The following is a 22,787-nucleotide window of genomic DNA, read 5'->3' on the forward strand; positions in this document are numbered from 1 at the left end:
CATGAACGTTATTTTAACGCAAAAACGGATCCAGTGCAAATGCGTTTTCATTTCAGTGCATTTGCAATGGACTCGTGTCAACATGCGTTCACATGCGTTTGCGTGCGTTATAGTGAGGATCCAGCGACTTGCAGTTTTTTAACTTTTTTCAAAAATGCTACTTGTAGCGTTTTTGAGCTGCGTCCAAATACTGTTTTTCAGTGGATCCTGACTATACTGCACGCAAACGCATGTGAACGCTATCATGCTGATAGACAGGATCCTGCTTGCTCTACTGAGCATCCCCAGAAACCAGCCTGGCGTGATCAGTCTCTCTATCCCCCTCCCTCTCTCCCCCTCCATCTCTCCCCCTCCCTCTCTCCCCCTCCATCTCTCCCCCTCCCTCTCTCCCAATCCCTCTCTCCCCCGCCTGAGAGCTGCGGACACTCGTAACCAAGCAAATATCAGGTAACCAAGCAAAGCGCTTCGCTTAGTTACCCGATGTTTACCTTGGTTACGTGTGCAGGGAGCAGGCAGCCCGGCTCCTAGCAGCTACAGACGCTCGTAACCAAGGTAAATATCGGGTATCCAAGCAAAGCACTTTGCATAGTTACCCGATGTTTACCTTGGTTACCAGCGTCCGTAGCTGTTAGATGCCGGCTCCCAGTCTATCACGTTCAGTTCCCCTCACTCCTGAACACATGACTTCAATGCCTGCCATAAACTTCAAGAGGCAGGATCCTGCAAAATAACACATGCGTTTTTCTTTGTAAAAACAGGATGCACTTTTACACCAAAAAAACGTTCATGACGCATGTTAAAAAAACGTAGTGTGAAAGCAGCCTTAGCTGCAATACAACCTCAAAATCCAAAATTAGTCATGTTTTCTTGCAGGCAATTGGTTCTTAAAAAGAAAAATATGTGAACATGCACATTGACTATAATGGTTATATCTCGAATTTACGAAAAACATGGAAAAAAACATGAATGTCTTAATAAGGGGATACATTTTGAACATTTACTGTAGATACTTCTAGAACTTTTTACTGTAGATAAAGATAGAAACCTATGCAGATTTGTAGTTCCAAGGGAAAAATCAGAGAAGTTAAAAAAAAAAAACAGCCAACGCTAAAAATTTAAAAATACTATAAGAAATAAAAAGCCCACAGCAGTACTTTTGATGATTGTTTTATAGACACAATGTTGTATTGAATTCATGACAATATTTAACATTAACAGATGAAGTGATCAGATAATCCTTCATAACATATCATCATGTTATAAAGGATTTCACATTTGATGGGAGTTCATACAGTCACATCAGAATGCAATACAATTATTTACATGCACTGTTACATGTTAGACACCTCAATGCCATACTTTCAACAAATATATTTTTAAATAGTTCACATTTTTTATTTTCTGTGGGCATAAACATGTATATACACATTTTTTTATAAAATAAAAACATAATAAACAAAAAAGAGACTTGATAAAGTAACCATACAATAGTCACATATTAGCCACAAGAACAACTGCTTGTAAATAATGATGGGAGAACCCGAACTGTAAAGTTCGGGGTTCGGAATAGACAGTTAGTATTTCTGCACGGACCCCGAACACTGACTTCTCATGGAAGCCCGTGTTACAGTTAAGGCTCGGCTACCCGCATAATGATAAAAAAATAAAAAAAGGAAAAGGAAAGAAAATAAGGAATAAAGCAGGACCATTATACGTACCTTCCCCGTGGCTGTAACCCTACTTCCAGGTCTGATCTTTAGCTCCAATTCATATTCACTGCTTCCCCCACCCATAGTCAGGTTCTGGCGTCTGCAACTGGTTGCAGTCAGACCACGCCCCCACCCTGTGTGACAGCGTCTATGATTGGCTGGAATCACAAACGCAGTCTGTGTCCCTATAGTGGGGTAAAATGTAAATAAATAAATAAAAATGCCATAGGGTCCCCCCATATTGTGATACCTACCACATATAAAGCAGAAGGTATTTTGATGTGGTTTTTTTTCCAGGATATGCAGTATTAGTGCAGGAATTTGGTGTACAAATTGCAGCACAAAATATGCATCTCTTGGCAAAAGAAATGCAGTTTTCTGCCAGGAGATGCAGGTCTCATTAAACTCAATGAGTTCACCTGAGGTGAGTTACTGAGTTCAATGAGTTCACCTGAGGTGAGTTCACCTGTGGTCACAGGTGGGGTACGATGGAAACCTCCAGCTGTGACCACAGGTAAATTCCATGATGTCGTCACTCACATCTGTGACTCAGTCATTGTCTGCCTGAAGCCGCAGCGGGTGGTCATGTTCTGTAATATGCTCGCACACTGCGACTTCAGTATGTAGCAAAGCTGGGCCATTGTGTGGATTACATCAGACATGGGTGTTTGCGGTTTAATAAATTGGAGAAAGGAGATACTTTTTTGTATTTTATTTCAAATAAATGATTTTATCAGTGTTTGTGTTCACGTCTTTTCACTTGTAGTGTTAGTAATGGAGGGGTCTCATACATCCCTATCCATTACTAATCTATAGCTTATTGACAGTTGTGAGTTGTCATTAACCCCTTATATTACCCTTATTGCCAGTGCAACAGGGCAATCAGGATGAGCCGGGTAAAGAACCAGAATTGTCGCATCAACAATTTTGAGGCAACTGCAGGCTCATATTTTTAGTTTGGGGGGCCCAATTACCATGGGCCTCCCCAAAAATACCATTCCTCAGCTGTTGGCTTTATCATGGCTGGGTATCAAAATTGGGGGGAAACGCACTGCGGGGTTTTTTTTTCATTATTTTTTTGATCAATTTTTAAAAAGCCGTGATGGGTTCCTCTTATTTTTAAACACAGCCAAGATATGCACATGGCTGGGGCTGCAGCCTGTAGCTATCTGCTTTATCTGTACTGGGTATCCCAATATGGGGGGACCCTATGCCAATTTTTAAATTTATTTATTTATTTTTACACCACTACACGTGGACAGAGTATGATGCCAACCAATCACAGACGCTGTCACTCAGAATGGGGGCACAGTCTAACCAATCACAGATGCCGGGACTGATGGTGAGTGGGGAACGCAGTGAACATGTATGACAGATAACGAGCGGACCTAGAAGCAGTGTGACAGCCGTGCGGTAGACTTGGTATGTGTAACTGTCCTGCCTGCTTTGCAGCCCCCACCTAGCCCTTTCCACCATCATTTTACAGCACAATGTTTAGGTATCCATGTATTTATATGGGGTTCAGCGTTCAGACATATGTTTGGGTTCAAGTCCAGTCCCTAACTGGCCTTTTCTTTTTTTTTATTTTTTGTGTTTAAGACCAGCCGGACCCGCCAAACCCGAACATCTGCTGGTTTACCCATTTCTATTTGTAATGTTTGTCAGGTTATTTCATTGATGACATCAGGGGGCCTTAATAAGTGGCCTGAGGTGCTAATGATGCTGGGCTAAGTATGCCAGCTGACACGAAAAACTAGACTGGATGCCGAACCAGTGCAGCGTGAATCAGTGTGCTCATCTCTTATAGACTCATATAACATAGACATCTTGTGACTTAGTACCACAAAATCATGTTTATTTTAATAGCTGGTCATCTCATGCGATACATTTTGGGTTATATTTGGACAATTGTAAAGCACTCAAATGTACAGTTTTGTGCCATACCACTGTCATAAACAGGCTGGCGATCAGACTGGCTACATGTCAGTGATCCTGACAATATAATGGAAATAAGGGGACCCCAACTGTTCCCCAGTGACTGCCTCCAAAGAAAGAATGATTGGAGATTGGATTTAAATAAATAATATATATATATATATATATATATATATATATATATATATATATATATATATATATATATATATATAAACACTTAGGGAGATCACTTTGTCCTCCCTAAGTATATGCATTTAGAGAGTTGCATGGCAGCAGCTTGTTTTGCTCTCCCTATTAAATACTGCTGAAAATATGGCTGATCCAGGTCTTGTTTCTGGACACTCAGGGTCTTAAACACATAAAATATACATAGAAACACTTGGATTTTAATCATTGTCCCATATAAACATACTCAAAAATTAGCCAATAAACAAGCAAATGGATGATTGCATATCTACTGCAGGCATAAAAATCACTAATAGCTTCTAATACATCCACACTTTTAAAGGGAATCTGTCAGCAGTTTTCTTTGCTATTTAATCTAAGACTAGAATGAGATGACAAGAGCCTGATTCCAGGGATGTGTCACTACTGTCACTACTGTCCACTTCAGAATTTGACTTTCTAGCAACAGTTGGGTCCAAACTTATGGATTTTAGGATCCCAGGAAGCTAAGTGGGATAATACAGTCCTCCAGGGCCCTGTAAAGTGGTGACATCATTAGAGTGGTCACTGTTCGGTAAAGTATGAGGTAGCGCTGAGTTAGGCTGCTTTCACATTGCATTTTTACCTACGTTCACTGGGCCCATCGGGGCATCCATGTTTAGTAGACTACGTTCGGGTGTCTGCCTGCAGAAAGCATATATGCCCGAAAATGGTGCAAGACAGAGCAGCACACGCTGACTCAATCTGTTCCACTATAGTCAATGGCCCCGTCGGTGTATGCGTCCGAAATCCATTTGCGGGGTGGGTGGGAGGGGGCTTCGAACGGATGCCCCGACGGGACCAGTGAGCATTGGTAAAAATGCAATGTGAAAGCGACCTTAGTTCCAAGAGTGATATTTCACAATGACACACGAGATCTTAAGGGTACTTTACACGCTGAATACACCGCCGCTCCTGTCAGCTCCACGCAGCAACTGAAGACAGCCGCGCGATCAGCTGAGCTGTCACTGAGGTTACCTGCGGCCACCGCTGTATCCAGTGACAGCGGGTAACCTTAGTGACAGCTCAGCTCATCACGCTATTCCCTTCATTAGCTGCGTGGAGCTGACAGGAGTGGCGGTGTATTCTGCAGCTCCGGTCACCTTCATGCAGCAGAGCTGGAAGCAACACTGGACCATCCTGGATTACGCCGGACATGGAGGGCTTTTTCGGGCTTATTAAAGTGGTGAACGAGGGTATATGTTTGTGTTTTTTATTTCTAATAAAGGATTTTTTCGTGTGTGTGTGTTTATTTACTGTCACTTACAGATTAATCATGGAAGGTATCTCGGGGAGACGCCTGCCTGACATGATTAATCTAGGAGTTATTGGCAGCTATGGGCTGCCATTAACTCTTTATTACCCTGATTGCCAAAATACCAGGGCAAATCGGGAAGAGCCGGGTACAGTCCCAGAACTGTCGCATCTAATGTATGCGGCAATTCTGGGCGGCTGCTGACTGATATTGTTAGGCTGGGGGGCTCCCCATAACGTGGAGCTCCCCATCCTGAGAATACCAGCCTTCAGCCGTATGGCTTTATCTGGCTGGTTTTAAAATTGGGGGGGACCGCACGCCGTTTTTTTTTAATTATTTAATTATTTATTTCACTGCACAGTATAGACACGCCCACCGGCTGCTGTGATTGGGTGCAGTGAGACACCTGTCACTCAGCGTGGGGGCGTGTCTCACTGCAACCAATCATAGGCGCCGGTGGGCGGGGAAAGCAGGGAATACGAGATTGTTTAATGAACGGCCGGCTTTTTCAAAATTGTACAAGCCGCCGGAGCAGTGTGAATGCCGTGCAGCGCCGCGCAGGTGATCGGGGATCGGTGAGTATAAGAGAGGGGGTAAGAGGGATAGACTGACATGGACAGAAAGAGAGGGACAGAGATAGTGACCGACTGACAGAGATTAGTGAATGACAGACATTGTGAGGTGCTTCAGAACGCAGCTTTTCAGCTGCGCTCTGAAGCGGACCTTTTTTACGCTGCGGTGCAGAGCGCACACCTGCGCACATAGCCTCAGACATCAAAATCGTATGAGGGATGTCACACGTTTCAATTGACTAGGTTCGTACAACAAAACGTCCAATGTATGAGGAATAAACGAAGTGTATGCGATCACCGTATTTGCGTTCAATCTTGATCGCACGTAGGTGTCACACGCAAATACGTCACGAACAATGCCGGATGTGCGTCACATACAACTTTATCCCAACGACGGATTGTGAGATATATTGAAGCGTGTAAAGCGGGCTTAAGAGGGCGGTTCGTGCGGCATCACAGCGATGTCACACTGCAACCATCCAATAGCAGAGGAGGGGAGGAGATGAGCGGCCGGAACATGCCGCCCACCTCCTTCCTTCCTCATTGCCGGTGGATGAAGGTAAGGAAATGTTCGTCATTCCTGCAGTGTCACACATAGTGATGTGTGCTGCAGCAGGAACAACGAACAACATCGTACCTGCAGCAGCAACGATATTTGGAAAAGGAGCGAGTGTCAACGGGCAATGATTTTTCACGTTTTTCGCTCGTTGATCGTCGCTCCTTGGTGTCAGACGCTGCGATGTTGCTAACGGCGTTGGATGTGCGTCACTAACGACGTGACCCCGACGATATATCGTTAGCGATGTTGCAGCATGTAAAGCACTCTTTACTCTTTCACAGCCCTGAATGCCGGGATTCCACAACCGGGAGGTTTGAAGCTGACTTTTTCTACAAAGTTGGGTCCTTCAGCAAGGTCCTTCAATGACCAGTGTAAAGCCTGCTTTACACACTTCAATAGATCTTTCAATCCGTCGTCGGGGTCAAGTTGTAAGTGACGCACATCCGGCATCGTTCGTGATGTATTTGCGTGTGAAACCTACATGCGATCAATATTGAACGAAAATACGGTGATCGCATACACGTCGTTTATTCCTCATACATTGGACGTTTGGTAGTATGAAACTAGTCAATTGTAACGTGTGACATCCCTCATACGATTTTGATGTCTGAGGCTATGTGCGCAGGTGTGCGCTCTGCACCGCAGCTTAAAAAAGGTCTGCTTCAGAGCGCAGCTGAAAAGCTGCGTTCTGAAGCGCCTCACAATGTCTGTCATGCACTAATCTCTGTCAGTCCGTCACTATCTCTGTCCCTCTCTCTCTGTCCATGTCAGTCTATCCCCCTCTCTCATATACTCACCGATCCCCGATCCCCGGCGCTGCACGGCATTCACACTGCTCCGGCGGCTTTTACTGTTTTGAAAAAGCCGGCCGCCCATTAAACAATCTCGTATTCCCTGCTTACCCCGCCCACCGGCGCCTATGATTGGTTACAGTGAGACACGCCCCCCCACGCTGAGTGACAGGTGTCACACTGCACCCAATCACAGCAGCCGGTGGGCGTGTCTATACTGTGTAGTGAAATAAATAATTAAATAATTAAAAAAAACGGCGTGCGGTCCCCCCCAATTTTAAAACCAGCCAGATAAAGCCATACGGCTGAAGGCTGGTATTCTCAGGATGGGGAGCTCCACGTTATGGGGAGCCCCCCAGCCTAACAATATCAGCCAACAGCCGCCCAGAATTGCCGCATACATTATATGTGACAGTTCTGGGACAGTACCCGGCTCTTCCCGATTTGCCCTGGTGCGTTGGCAAATCGGGGTAATAAGGAGTTATTGGCAGCCCATAGCTGCCAATAAGTCCTAGATTAATCATGTCAGGCGTCTATGAGACACCCTCCATGATTAATCTGTAAATTACAGTAAATAAACACACGCCCGAAAAATCCTTTATTAGAAATAAAAAACACACACACATTCCCTGGTTCACCACTTTAATCAGCCCCAAAAAGCCCTCCATGTCCGGCGTAATCCAGGATGCTCCAGCGTCGCATCCAGCGCTGCTGCATGGAGGTGACCGGAGCTGCAGCAGACACAGCCGCTCCGGTCACCTCCACGCAGCTAATGAAGACAGCCGCGCGATCAGCTGAGCTGTCACTGAGGTTACCCGCTGTCACTGGATCCAGCGGTGGATGCAGCGGTGGCCGCGGGTAACCTCAGTGACAGCTCAGCTGATCGCGCTACTCACCTCAGTTGCTGACTGGAGCTGACCGGAGCGGCGGTGAGTAGCGCGATCAGCTGAGCTGTCACTGAGGTTACCCGCGGCCACCGCTGCATCCACCGCTGGATCCAGTGACAGCGGGTAACCTCAGTGACAGATCAGCTGATCGCACGGCTGTCTTCATTAGCTGCGTGGAGGTGACCGGAGCGGCTGTGTCTGCTGCAGCTCCGGTCACCTCCATGCAGCAGCGCTGGATGCGACGCTGGAGCATCCTGGATTACGCCGGACATGGAGGGCTTTTTGGGGCTGATTAAAGTGGTGAACCAGGGAATGTGTGTGTGTTTTTTATTTCTAATAAAGGATTTTTCGGGCGTGTGTTTATTTACTGTAATTTACAGATTAATCATGGAGGGTGTCTCATAGACGCCTGACATGATTAATCTAGGACTTATTGGCAGCTATGGGCTGCCAATAACTCCTTATTACCCCGATTTGCCAACGCACCAGGGCAAATCGGGAAGAGCCGGGTACTGTCCCAGAACTGTCGCATATAATGTATGCGGCAATTCTGGGCGGCTGTTGGCTGATATTGTTAGGCTGGGGGGCTCCCCATAACGTGGAGCTCCCCATCCTGAGAATACCAGCCTTCAGCCGTATGGCTTTATCTGGCTGGTTTTAAAATTGGGGGGGACCGCACGCCGTTTTTTTTTAATTATTTAATTATTTATTTCACTACACAGTATAGACACGCCCACCAGCTGCTGTGATTGGGTGCAGTGTGACACCTGTCACTCAGCGTGGGGGGCGTGTCTCACTGTAACCAATCATAGGCGCCGGTGGCCGGGGTAAGCAGGGAATACGAGATTGTTTAATGGGCGGCTGGCTTTTTCAAAACAGTAAAAGCCGCTGGAGCAGTGTGAACGCCATGCAGCGTCGGGGATCGGTGAGTATATGAGAGAGGGCTGCTCAATTCAGTCACTCAGGAGTTTAGCGGTCACCGGTGATTCTTCACTGGTGACCGCTAATCAGGGCGCGACACAGACAGAGCCGCAGCATGACAATGAAGTCGGGTGAAGTTCACCCGAGTTCATTCTGACAGTGCGGCTCTGTCTGTGTCTGCTGTCATCTGCCATTCACCGCTGCTACATGGCTGTCTGTGTCTGCTGTCAGCGGCCATGTAGCAGAGCTGAATGGCAGATGACATAGTAAAAACGCATCCCTACACATTACACACGCTTGTCAAGTCAATAAATAAAAAAAAAAAAGGTGACCAATGCATACGTCCCAGAACACATGATCTAAAGGATCGCACACAAAATTGACCAATTTAACATAGGCTACTAACGCACGTGTGACAGCAAATGAACGACCTACGTGCAATCTCATTCAATCGCATATGCGACCTGGGCGTGTCACATCGCATACGAGATCGCACACCTAATTGTAAGGTGTAAAGCTGGCTTAAGGCTGCTCACTTTTTTCTTAAATAAAAAGGGCAGCCCTAGTCTGGTGAAAGGTACTCTTTAAGAGAAAACTGATCCAACAATGACTTAAAAATTGTTGGGTCAATGGACTTTTATACAGATACTGTACGTTAACATAGACAATCTGGTACATGAATGAAGTTTGGAAAATGACCTTTTTGTATAGACACCGCCCGTAGCTATGGACTAGAACAGCTGTTGCAGCTCAGTCTTATTACAATGTTTACACATAAGCTTCAATACCTGTTGCAGTCCATAGATATGAGCGGTGCCTTTCTTTTCAGTTAAAAAGAGAAAACTTGCCCCTTTTGGTAATCTCATTCACCACTAATGGAAGCTGACAATATACTGTACAGTTCTGACCACTGACGGACACAGAAATGGACCCCTGTGCAAGAACAATATACAGGCCCTTTGCAGTCTTATAGCTCAACATGAAGCACAATTTCACCTGTTTTGCAGGTGGAATTTGACCCCCCTTAACACTTAAGCGCAGGTTCCACCAATGATATTTCCGCCCCTATGTCTGACAATCAACTGCACACATGACAAGTCCCCATTACCTAATACAGTATACGCTATTTAACTGTAATGTTATGTAATACTGTTGTATCCAGTCAACTAAAACAACATGTAAGTACATTTCAATATGTTCCTTGCCAGAAATTCTCTGTCGAATAGAAGAATATCTGACAGCCAAAGACGTGCAGCTGTAATGTGCCATGCAATCTGTAGCATGTGGAGATGGAGCGTAGTAACACATGCCTGAAAATGACTTTATTCCTCCAGGGGCTATTAGTATCAGCATTTGTCTTGTCTTGATGATGCTGCTGAGAGCTCTTCTTCAAAGTATAGAATCTGGTCCACCAGGAAACACTCACTTGCCCTAGAAACAAGGGTCTCCAGATGCTTCTTCACTTCTTTTTCACTGGTGTTATTTTGACGTGCCTTTTGGAGGTAATTGTAAACTTTTTCAAAGCATTTTTCTCCCATACTTTGAATAGCAGACCTACAAGACAAATCAAAGACGAACATATTATAATGCTAAACCAGACAATCACATTGTATGATTTCTAAATCATCAATTAGTATTTTATTGCATGAAATAAGCATTTGATCACCTACAAACCAGCAAGAACTCTAAAATTGTTTTACAATTTAAAATGACCTCGAAATATGATTCTCCTCATCACTATGATTATGGTGATACCAAACATGTCCAGTTTCTTTTGTTATATTAATGGCAAAAAAACCCCAGAAGTTTTGAAAAAAATATTGGGGGGGGGCTGTGTCGCCACTGTCCATAGCCCATAACATTTTCATGTTTCTGTAGTTGGAGCTGTTTGATGGCTTATCTTTTTTTGAGGCGAGACATTTTTATTGATACCATTTTTGGATAGATATGACGTTTTGATCGCTTGTTACCACATTTTTTGTGGTATTGCAGAGATCAAAAAAATGTAATTTTGGCTTTCTAGAATTTTTTTTTTTGTTTACAGCATTTACAGATCGTGTTAACTATTTTTATATTATGTTAGATCAGACTTTTCTGATCAAGGAGATATCACGTGTATTTTTTTATTATCTTTATTTTTAATGAAGTAAAAGAGGTGATTTCAATTTGTATGGGTTTTTTCATATTTTTAAAATATTTTCTTTTTTACTTTTCAATGTTTTTAATAGCCCCTATATTACCTACAATCATCTGATCGCTTTCGCTATATTAATTGCTTTATATAGCAGAAATTACAATCTCCTTTGAAGTCCGGCCACAGGCAGTGTTTCGAAGGAGCGCTGCTATGACAAGCACAGAAGTTTTTAGCACACACCCTGCTGTCACATCAACTTATCGGTGACCCGCAATCATGTCATGTTTTGGCCGATAGGCACTTAAAATTGTCTGCCCCCATGTCAGCGCACATTAAATCTCACTGTCAGGATTTTACAGCAGGATATAACAGGTTAACAATAACATGTTAACAATAACGGGCAGTGTTCTGCTCAACCCGTGATTGTTAGCGACCCATGATAGGTCCTGGCTGTGACACATACCTGCTGTGCTGCGTATTTAGCAAGCTCACCCTGCAGTGTCAGTTATTAGCAGACACAACTGAACAATGCACACAAAGACTGCTGTATATACATCACAGGAGATATGGGGGCTACAGTATTTACATTAGAAGAGGGGCTTTGGGCAAATACATCACTGGGGGGTACAGACATTACAAGGGAGAGTGGGGGCATAGACATCACAGGGGGCTTAGACATCCCTGGGGTAGAATAGATATTACTGGGAGGGCATAGACATTATTGGGACATAGACGTTACTGGGGAGCATACACAATACTGAGGGGCATATCCATTACTGGGAGCATATAAAGCACTGAGGAACACTGGGGCAGACTTTCTTTATACACATCACATGCTAACTTTGCCCACTGATGAACTCCATCCTTTAATTCATGTGTACACAGCGCGCGTCTGCTCGCAATGAAAGTATGGGTTTAAACGGCCAGCAGGCAGCAAAATACAGCTACCAGCCTGAGCACTGCAGTTCCCAGGAATATGCCGCAGAAAAGGTTACTGCCAGGGGCATTCATAGAAATCATGTGACCCTATAGCAAAAGTTTGAATGAGGTTCACTCAAAAAATGTTCACTAATTAACAGGTATTCTTAAATCCAGGCATGCATGTATTAGTTAGAGGCCAAACACTGTCTAAGAAAGAGCTTGCCCTGAAATAGAAGTTCCATAATACATCATGCCATGTGCCAATATACATCAAGGCATAGCACATCGTGTCATATTTCATTTTGCCATAATACAAGGTTCCATTATATATCATGCCATAATACTGTCACACAATAAGCATTGCGAGCGTGTTCATACCTAAAAGAGTCTGACTAACAACAAAAAAAATCATGAAAACAACACCACAAGCAAGGGGGGACACAAGGGACACAATAACAATGGTGGGCCCTGGTGCTAGTGAGAGGGTAGATAGACACCTCCTATCCTCACCTGTAGCTGTTCCTACTCTCCTAACCAGTTTCATTACAGTCGCAACTGTCGCTGAGCAGCACCTTGAGACCCTGAGAAGACCCCATAGATGCTCTGACTACGGTAGTGAGAGGCTGGTGAGGTAAAACAAAACCCATCACTGCACTAATAGGACAAGAGGGTATGGGAGACAAACAGGGGATAAACAGCAACACAAAAGGATAAAGTCCGGCTTCTGGAACGCTCCAGCTCAGCTCCTTCCACCAAGGGGGCCAGTATACAAATGGATTTGTTTTTTCAGCAGGGATTGCTGGGTGACACCTTTATTAAAACCTGAAGGGCGAGACTACAAATTAATTGCAGCTGCAACACTCTCAGCTAGGAATTGCTAGAAAAGCTGCCAGCAGCAAAACTGACATTACTAGTGATGAGCGAGTACTAAAAAGCTCGGGTGCTCGAAGCTCGGGCCGAGCCTCCCAAGATACTCGTGTACTCGGGCCGAGCAACGAGCCCAATGTTATCCTATGGGAGACCCGAGTATTTTTGTGAAATGACCCCCCGGCAGCATGGAGAAACCCTAAAAATGGCACAAAAGTCTCAGAAGAGTGCTCAAATGACATGGCAACAGCATGGGGAAGACCCCTTGAAGCATTTATCACTGAAAAGTCACAGCTGTGAACAATTTTGTCCGCGTTTTACGCCATTTTTACGGACTCACCAGAAAACCTTCCAAAATGACCCCAAAATGATTTTTCATGGCGGAAATGTTAAGGGCACATACCCAATAGTGAGATAGAGCTGGTGTATGTTACTTTTTGAGATTAATACATGAAAGATTTTACGTGAAAACATTGTGTGGCACTCCGATGTCCCTGAGAAGAGACGTACATGAAGGCCTCTTGAGTCTAATGTGCCCATTTTGAGGAAGTGAGTCTTTGTAGTATTTTCCTTTGCCAGGGCAGTCCAAAATTGTGAGGTTCACCAATGCCCCTGCATACAGACGTGCATGAGGGCCTTAAAACATTAAGTGTCCATTGTCAGGAAGTGGGTGTATTATAGTATAGCCCTTAGGCAGGGCAGCCAAAAATTGGGAGGCTCCACGTTGTCCCTGGATAGAGACGTGCATGAGGGCCTGTAAACCTGAAGTGCCCATTGGAAGGAAGTGGGTGTATTATAGTATAGCCCTTAGGCAGGGCAGCCAAAAATTGGGAGGCTCCACGTTGTCCCTGGATAGAGACGTGCATGAGGGCCTGTAAACCTGAAGTGCCCATTGTAAGGAAGTGGGTGTATTATAGTATAGCCCTTAGGCAGGGCAGCCAAAAATTGGGAGGCTCCACGTTGTCCCTGGATAGAGACGTGCATGAGGGCCTGTAAACCTGAAGTGCCCATTGTAAGGAAGTGGGTGTATTATAGTATAGCCCTTAGGCAGGGCAGCCAAAAATTGGGAGGCTCCACGTTGTCCCTGGATAGAGACGTGCATGAGGGCCTGTAAACCTGAAGTTCCCATTGGAAGGAAGTGGGTGTATTATAGTATAGCCCTTAGGCAGGGCAGCCAAAAATTGGGAGGCTCCACGTTGTCCCTGGATAGAGACGTGCATGAGGGCCTGTAAACCTGAAGTGCCCATTGTAAGGAAGTGGGTGTATTATAGTATAGCCCTTAGGCAGGGCAACCAAAAATTGGGAGGCTCCACGTTGTCCCTGGATAGAGACGTGCATGAGGGCCTGTAAACCTGAAGTGCCCATTGTAAGGAAGTGGGTGTATTATAGTATAGCCCTTAGGCAGGGCAGCCAAAAATTGGGAGGCTCCACGTTGTCCCTGGATAGAGACGTGCATGAGGGCCTGTAAACCTGAAGTGCCCATTGTAAGGAAGTGGGTGTATTATAGTATAGCCCTTAGGCAGGGCAGCCAAAAATTGGGAGGCTCCACATTGTCCCTGGATAGAGACGTGCATGAGGGCCTGTAAACCTGAAGTGCCCATTGTAAGGAAGTGGGTGTATTATAGTATAGCCCTTAGGCAGGGCAGCCAAAAATTGGGAGGCTCCACGTTGTCCCTGGATAGAGACGTGCATGATGGCCTGTAAACCTGAAGTGCCCATTGTAAGGAAGTGGGTGTATTATAGTATAGCCCTTAGGCAGGGCAGCCAAAAATTGGGAGGCTCCACGTTGTCCCTGGATAGAGACGTGCATGATGGCCTGTAAACCTGAAGTGCCCATTGTAAGGAAGTGGGTCTATTGTAGTATAGCCCTTAGGCAGGGCAGCCAAAAATTGGGAGGCTCCACGTTGTCCCTGGATAGAGACGTGCATGATGGCCTGTAAACCTGAAGTGCCCATTGTAAGGAAGTGGGTGTATTATAGTATAGCCCTTAGGCAGGGCAGCCAAAAATTGGGAGGCTCCACATTGTCCCTGGATAGAGACGTGCATGATGGCCTGTAAACCTGAAGTGCCCATTGTAAGGAAGTGGGTCTATTGTAGTATAGCCCTTAGGCAGGGCAGCCAAAAATTGGGAGGCTCCACGTTGTCCCTGGATAGAGACCTGTTAGGTTCTTAGTGCCTCCGTGCTTGCATTTAAAAAACGCACGTGTGTGCCTGTTGGTGGCAGCTTTCCGCTGCATTTGTGTGAGTTTTGCAAAAACTTGGATATAACGCACAAGTCTAGTGAATACACATCAGCACAGCATTGCAAAATGCGCAAGGGCGTTGTCAACGAACAAGGAAGTGGACGTGATGGTGGTGCAGGCAGAGACCGAGGTTGTGTGCAAGCTCTAATTTCGCCACAACAAAGGGCCACATCTAGTCGCTCGCACGTCCTGTCCCAAATTCTTGGGGACCGCAGCAGTACACCGCTCTTGAACCAAGACCAGTGTCAACAGGTTGTTAGTTGGATAGCGGATAATGCTTCCAGTCAGATTGGCACCACCACAAACACTCTGTCTTCCACACGGTCAAGTGTCAGTAGCCGTGATACTGCACCGCACATTTCAGAACCTGATCCTCCTTCCTACCACCAGCCCGAGTACACGTCCACGGACATTACTGATCCCACACTTGGACACTCGGAAGAGCTGTTCGTTCACGTTTCCATTCACAAATTCTGGCCTCTCGCCAGCTCCTGTTGAAGTGGGCCATGACGAGATTGTATGTACAGATGCCCAAATATTTGAGCAGCCACGTTCTCACGAAGTTGGCAACGTGTCTCAACAAGGGGTGGACGATGATGAGACACAATTGTCAGGAAGTCAGGAGGAGGAGCAGGGTGCGGAAGAGGAAGACGACGTGGTGGATGATCCAGTAAATGACCCAACCTGGCAGGAGGATATGCAGAGCGAGGACAGCAGTACACAGGGGGAGGGAGGCGTAGCATCACAACAGGCAGTAAGAAGCAGAGTGGTGGCCCCAGGCAGACGTCAGGCAACTGTTCCCCGGAACAACACGACACAAGGTGCCTGTACAAATGTTAGGTCTTCCCGAGTCTGGCTGTAATACTATTGTATGTATTGAGGATTTCGATTGCGTTAGGGCAATGACAACCAGAGACGAGTTCTTGGTGCAAGACGTTTATAATATGCAACCAGCAAATATGTACATAAACGGAACAAAAACACAGTAGAACATAAATACAGGAAATACCTTCCAGGGACGGAGCGAAAGGGAATTCCCGGGACCGCGCACCGGACTCCCCCAGGGAGACCACCAAGAGCGAACCCCTATACAGGGACTGTCTGGCAATCACCCCAGAAGCCCTAAATGCGCAGCAGCCGGGACACAAAAGGGCAATAGGTAAGTCCAAAAATGTCCGTACGTGATGTGAGTCCAGAGTGGTATTAAACGGAAGGAACCGGGCAGAAGTGCCGACCAAAGACGGCAAACGGAGTCCGGGCACAGCTAGATGATACCAGATGAAGTCCAGAGTCGGTGTCGGTTGTTTTCCAAGAGGATCCGAATAACAATCAGGAACCAAAAGCAGCAGGGCAGGAGCACACAGGAAGCAGTATACTCAGGCACTGGACTAAGCTTTAGGGGCGGCTTTTAAACAGATGGACAGGAAGTAGGGCAACAGAACAGAAAACTCCATGTTAACAAAGGGCAAGCTCTTTCAAAAGAAAACTGGAAAACCCGGAACTCTGACACTGGCAGTTTTTTAAGTTGGCTCCAGATGATTCTAAAAAGGCCATTTGCAACACCTGCCATGCCAGCATCAGCAGGGGTACCAAAACTAGCAGCCTGACCACCAGCAGCATGATCAGGCACATGTCAGCCAAGCACCCGACTTTGTGGGAAGTACAACAGAGTCCAGGAGCAGTGCTTGCTGATGTCACTGCTACGTCTTCGCTGGTTGTGCATGCGAGCCAATCCCTGTCCATGCTGCCTGCGAACAAGCCTCCTCCACTCCTGCACCTGCAGTTGCCTACGCAGAAAGAACACCATCATCAAGCACGTCCTTGTCCCAGCGCAACGTTCAGTTATCCATTCAGCAAACCTTTGAACGCAGGCGCAAATACACTGCCAACACCCCACATGCCACAGTTCTAAATGCTAACATTTCGCGACTGCTTGCGCTGGAAATGTTGCCTTTTAGGCTGGTTGAGACAGAAGCATTCCGTGACCTGATGGTGGCAGCTGTCCCACGTTACTCGGTGCACAGCCGCCACTATTTCTCCCGGTGTGCCGTCCCCGCATTGCATAACCACGTGTCACAAAACATCACACGTGCCCTGAACAACGCTGTTTCAGCCAAAGTCCACCTAACCACAGACACGTGGACAAGTGCATGTGGGCAAGGCCGCTACATCTCGTTGACGTCACACTGGGTTAATATTGTGCAAGCTGGGACCCAGTCTGAGCGAGGGACGGAACACGTCCTTCACACACCAAGTTTTGCAGGCCCTACCTCAGTCAGGGTTTCACACACACTCTACAGCTCCGGAATGTCATGCTCCTCAGCCTCCTCCTCCTCCTGCGCATCCTGATCCACTTTACCCTCCACACCAGTCCCAAGCTGGAAGTGTCGCGGGCGGAGGAGGGGACGGTGCGCTCTCCCACTGCTCGGGTCCGGCTGACGCTGCTCTACGGCTGCTGCTGCTCGTTGGCTCGAGCGATGGCCGGATCCCGGGGACTCGAGCGGCGCTACTCGCCCGTGAGTGAAAAGGGGTGGTTTGGGTTTTGGGGATATTGTCCGTGACGCCACCCACGGTTGTGGTGATTGTGTGGACACCACCGCTGCTCTGGACGGGGATCCCGGGAGCCTGTGACAGGGAGCAGCTTTGTTGTTATTTCTCCCCTCCGTGGGTAGGGGGGTTGGTTGTCCCGGGGCCTGGTGATGGGGTAGACATGGATGACAGGCGGGTTGCGGGGCCTGATGAGGTGCAGGGTCGCAGGGGCAGCGCTGTGCCGCACGGCACGGAGGTACTCACTCAGCCCAATGATGATGACACAGTTCACGGTTAAACAAGTGGCTGGATGGACGGGTCACTCGGACGGCTGCGGTTGTTCCTCCCTGCAGGTTAGTGATGACTGTCTCTCCCTGCACCTAAGTTAAGTGTTGGTAGTGATGGTTTCCCAACGGTAACCCGCTCCCCGACCTGGATATGGGCCGGAGGAGCCCCTTTTGCCCACAGGCGCTGGCCCTGGGAGACGGTTGCCCTTGGCGGTGGCTGTGTCTTCCCTTCACGGTTGTACGGTTGCCTTCTATCTGGACTTGGCTGTTTGGAAACCCTGAGGTTCCCTTCACTAACGGATTTGGCAAATTCACGGCGACACCAAGCCTTGCCGGGATCCGAAAGTCCTCTGCCAATGGTGCTGGCTTCTCTTTGTATACCGGTCCGGTACGGCCGGGTCACCACCCGTCCACGGTCCTTACGGCAGACTCCAATCGGCCTCCACTGCAGACGGTCACCACATCCTGCCAACCTTGCTGTCCTGTCCGGGCCACACACCCGGACCAACTTCAGGCTCTTTGCTGTCACTTTTCTCCTCTCTACTACTTTCCTCCTTCCACTTCCTTTGCTTAACTCTCACTGCCTGTGTTTTCCCTCCTCCTCGGTGGGTGGAGACCAACCGCCTGGCTCCACACCCTGGTGTGGACAACAGCCCCTGGGGAAGGCAACAAGGATTTTGTGTTTTGACTATGATATGCCTGCAGGGAGTGTGGGGTGTTTAAGTGTTGTGCTCTGTGGCCCCTGGCTTGTCCAGGGCGACACAGAAGCACTGCAGCACTGCCTCGGCGAAGCGGCAACAGGCAGTGCTGAAGCTAATCTGCATAGGTGACAACAAACCCCACAATGCAGAAGAGGTGTGGACAGCTCTGAAACAGAAGGCAGATCACTGGCTCACAACTCTGAACCTAAAGCCAGGAAAGGTCGTGTGTGACAATGGCCGGAACCTGGTGTCGGCCTTGAGGCGAGGCCAGCTGACACATGTTCCATGCGTGGCCCATGTGCTCAACCTCGTGGTTCAGCGGTTTCTAAAGTCATACTCAGAGCTGTCTGATCTGCTGGTAAAAGTTCGCCGCCTGTCTGCACATTTTCGAAAGTCACCTACTGCTTCAGCCGGCCTTGCCGGCTTAAGACGCCGTTTGCATCTTCCGGCACACAGACTGGTGTGTGATGTCCCCACGCGTTGGAATTCAACTCTGCACAAGTTGGTCAGGATATGTGAGCAGAAGAGGGCAGTTGTTGAGTACCTGCATCACCTAAGCCGTCGGGAAATGGGTCAAACTCCACACATAACACCTGAGGAGTGGAGATGGATGTCCGACCTATGCACCATCCGCCAAAACTTTGAGGACTCCACCAAGATGGTGAGCGGCGATGACGACATTATTAGCGTCACCATACCGCTTCTCTGCCTTCTAAAATGGTCTCTGCTCAAAAAACAACCATGATGCATTGCAGGCGGAGCGCAATGAGTTTGAGCAAGAAACAGTAGTGGGTGTGGGTGATAACACACAGCCCAACCTCGTCTCATCACAACGTGCAGTGGAGGACTATGACGAGGAGGAGGATGAAGACATGGAGCAACTCTCTGGCCAAATTGAGGATATGACATGCAGTCATATCCTCGGTTCAGCGTGGCTGGCCAGAGGACAGGGTAGATGATGATGAGGAGGAGGAGGAGGACAGCATGTTCAGTCATCGTGTTGGTCAGGATACTGAAGTGATGGCTGTTAAGAGTCTGGCACACATGGCTGACTTTATGGTAAGCTGCCTGTCTCGTGACCCTCGCGTTAAGAACATCTTGGCCGACAATCATTACTGGTTGGTAACACTGTTAGACCCACGCTACAAGGAGAACTTTTTGTCTCTTATTCCCGTGGAGGAGAGGTCAACCAAAATGCAGCAGTTCCGGAAGGCCATAGTCACGGAAGTAGGCAAAGCATTCCCCTCACAAAACGCTAGCGGCATAGGTCAGGAATCAGTGGACAACCGAGGCGTACAGCCGAGAGAGGCACAAGTCCAATCCGCCAGAGGTAGGGGAACAGTCTTTAAGATGTGGGACAGTTTTCTGAGCCCCTCACGTACCACAGCCCCTGAGGTGCGGGGTAGTGCCACAAGAAATCCTAAGTTTGCCCAGATGCTGAAGGAGTACCTTGCAGATCGAACAACTGTACTCCGACATTCCTCTGTGCCTTACAATTATTGGGTATCCAAGCTGGACACGTGACATGAATTGGCTCTCTACGCCTTGGAAGTCCTGGCCTGCCCTGCTGCTAGCGTTTTGTCAGAGCGTGTTTTTAGTGCCGCAGGTGGAATCATTACAGATAAACGCACCCGCCTGTCAACTGAAAATGCTGACAGGCTGACTCTGATCAAGATGAACAAGGGTTGGATTGTGCCAGACTTCACCACACCACCAGCAAATGAGAGCGGAATTTAAAGTTTGCCATGTACGTCCACTCACCCATGGGTACACACTTCTGGACTTTGGATAATCGCTGGACTGCTCCTCCTTCTCCTCAGGCGCCACCATGATGATGACCGTTACAAATTGCAATACTTAGGCCTTTGTTTCAGGTATACCCCCAGTGGTAAATTTTTTCGCCCATTCTTTGCAGAATGGACATTACAACGACAGGAGACCCGCTCCTTTGCAATGGGAACAATGTTTTGAGGCCCTCATGCACGTCTCTACTCAGGGACAACGTGGAGCCTCCCAATTTTTGGCTGCCCTGCCTAAGGGCTATACTACAATAGACCCACTTCCTTCCAATGGGCACTTCAGGTTTACAGGCCCTCATGCACGTCTCTATCCAGGGACAACGTGGAGCCTCCCAATTTTTGGCTGCCCTGCCTAAGGGCTATACTACAATAGACCCACTTCCTTCCAATGGGCACTTCATGTTTACAGGCCCTCATGCACGTCTCTATCCAGGGACAATATGGAGCCTGACGCTGCCACCGACTGCCACACACATGCTGTTTTTAAATGCAAGCACGGACGCAATAAGAACCTAACTGGTTTTTAGGAGCGACAATTACTGAGAAGTCTGACACTATCAGACACTGCTGACTGACGTGTATTATACACTAGACTTGTGCGTTATATAATAGTTTGTGCAAAACGCGCACCTGTCCCCTGCCACCGACTGCCACACACGTGCTGTTTTTAAATGCAACCACGGACGCAATAAGAACCTAACTGGTTTTTAGGAGCGACAATTACTGAGAAGTCTGACACTATCAGACACTGCTGACTGACGTGTATTATACACTAGACTTGTGCGTTATATAATAGTTTGTGCAAAACGCGCACCTGTCCCCTGCCACACACGTGCTGTTTTTAAATGCAACCACGGACGCAATAAGAACCTAACTGGTTTTTAGGAGCGACAATTACTGAGAAGTCTGACACTATCAGACACTGCTGACTGACGTGTATTATTATACACTAGACTTGTGCGTTATATAATAGTTTGTGCAAAACGCGCACCTGTCCCCTGCCACCGACTGCCACACACGTGCTGTTTTTAAATGCAACCACGGACGCAATAAGAACCTAACTGGTTTTTAGGAGCGACAATTACTGAGAAGTCTGACACTATCAGACACTGCTGACTGACGTGTATTATACACTAGACTTGTGCGTTATATAATAGTTTGTGCAAAACGCGCACCTGTCCCCTGCCACCGACTGCCACACACGTGCTGTTTTTAAATGCAACCACGGACGCAATAAGAACCTAACTGGTTTTTAGGAGCGACAATTACTGAGAAGTCTGACACTATCAGACACTGCTGACTGACGTGTATTATTATACACTAGACTTGTGCGTTATATAATAGTTTGTGCAAAACGCGCACCTGTCCCCTGCCACCGACTGCCACACACGTGCTGTTTTTAAATGCAAGCACGGACGCAATAAGAACCTAACTGGTTTTTAGGAGCGACAATTACTGAGAAGTCTGACACTATCAGACACTGCTGACTGACGTGTATTATACACTAGACTTATGCGTTATATAATAGTTTGTGCAAAACGCGCACCTGTCCCCTGCCACCGACTGCCACACACGTGCTGTTTTTAAATGCAAGCACGGACGCAATAAGAACCTAACTGGTTTTTAGGAGCGACAATTACTGAGAAGTCTGACACTATCAGACACTGCTGACTGACGTGTATTATACACTAGACTTGTGCGTTATATAATAGTTTGTGCAAAACGCGCACCTGTACGCTGCCACTGACTGCCACACACGTGCTGTTTTTAAATGCAAGCACGGACGCAATAAGAACCTAACTGGTTTTTAGGAGCGACAATTACTGAGAAGTCTGACACTATCAGACACTGCTGACTGACGTGTATTATACACTAGACTTGTGCGTTATATAATAGTTTGTGCAAAACGCGCACCTGTCCCCTGCCACCGACTGCCACACACGTGCTGTTTTTAAATGCAAGCACGGACGCAATAAGAACCTAACTGGTTTTTAGGAGCGACAATTACTGAGAAGTCTGACACTATCAGACACTGCTGACTGACGTGTATTATACACTAGACTTGTGCGTTATACAATAGTTTGTGCAAAACGCGCACCTGTACGCTGCCACTGACTGCCACACACGTGCTGTTTTTAAATGCAAGCACGGACGCAATAAGAACCTAACTGTTTTTTAGGAGCGACAATTACTGAGAAGTCTGACACTATCAGACACTGCTGACTGACGTGTATTATACACTAGACTTGTGCGTTATATAATAGTTTGTGCAAAACGCGCACCTGTACGCTGCCACTGACTGCCACACACGTGCTGTTTTTAAATGCAAGCACGGACGCAATAAGAACCTAACTGGTTTTTAGGAGCGACAATTACTGAGAAGTCTGACACTATCAGACACTGCTGACTGACGTGTATTATACACTAGACTTGTGCGTTATATAATAGTTTGTGCAAAACGCGCACCTGT

At 47.1% G+C, this 22,787-nt stretch overlaps 1 protein-coding gene across 1 annotated transcript in view; it reads right to left on the reverse strand.

Annotated features, from left to right (window-relative positions):
• Positions 1 to 9,194: 9,194 nt before the first annotated feature.
• Positions 9,195 to 22,787, reverse strand: part of NEK11 (NIMA related kinase 11) — a 430,667-nt gene continuing 417,074 nt past the window's right edge. Inside the window, exon 16 of the mRNA XM_075315207.1 lies at positions 9,195 to 10,390. Coding sequence (XP_075171322.1) covers positions 10,183 to 10,390 — 208 coding nt within the window. The 3' untranslated portion in view covers positions 9,195 to 10,182. The remainder of the gene's footprint in view (positions 10,391 to 22,787) is intronic.

The sequence above is a fragment of the Anomaloglossus baeobatrachus genome, chromosome 6, assembly GCF_048569485.1.
Source record: "Anomaloglossus baeobatrachus isolate aAnoBae1 chromosome 6, aAnoBae1.hap1, whole genome shotgun sequence".
Taxonomy (NCBI): domain Eukaryota; kingdom Metazoa; phylum Chordata; class Amphibia; order Anura; family Aromobatidae; genus Anomaloglossus; species Anomaloglossus baeobatrachus.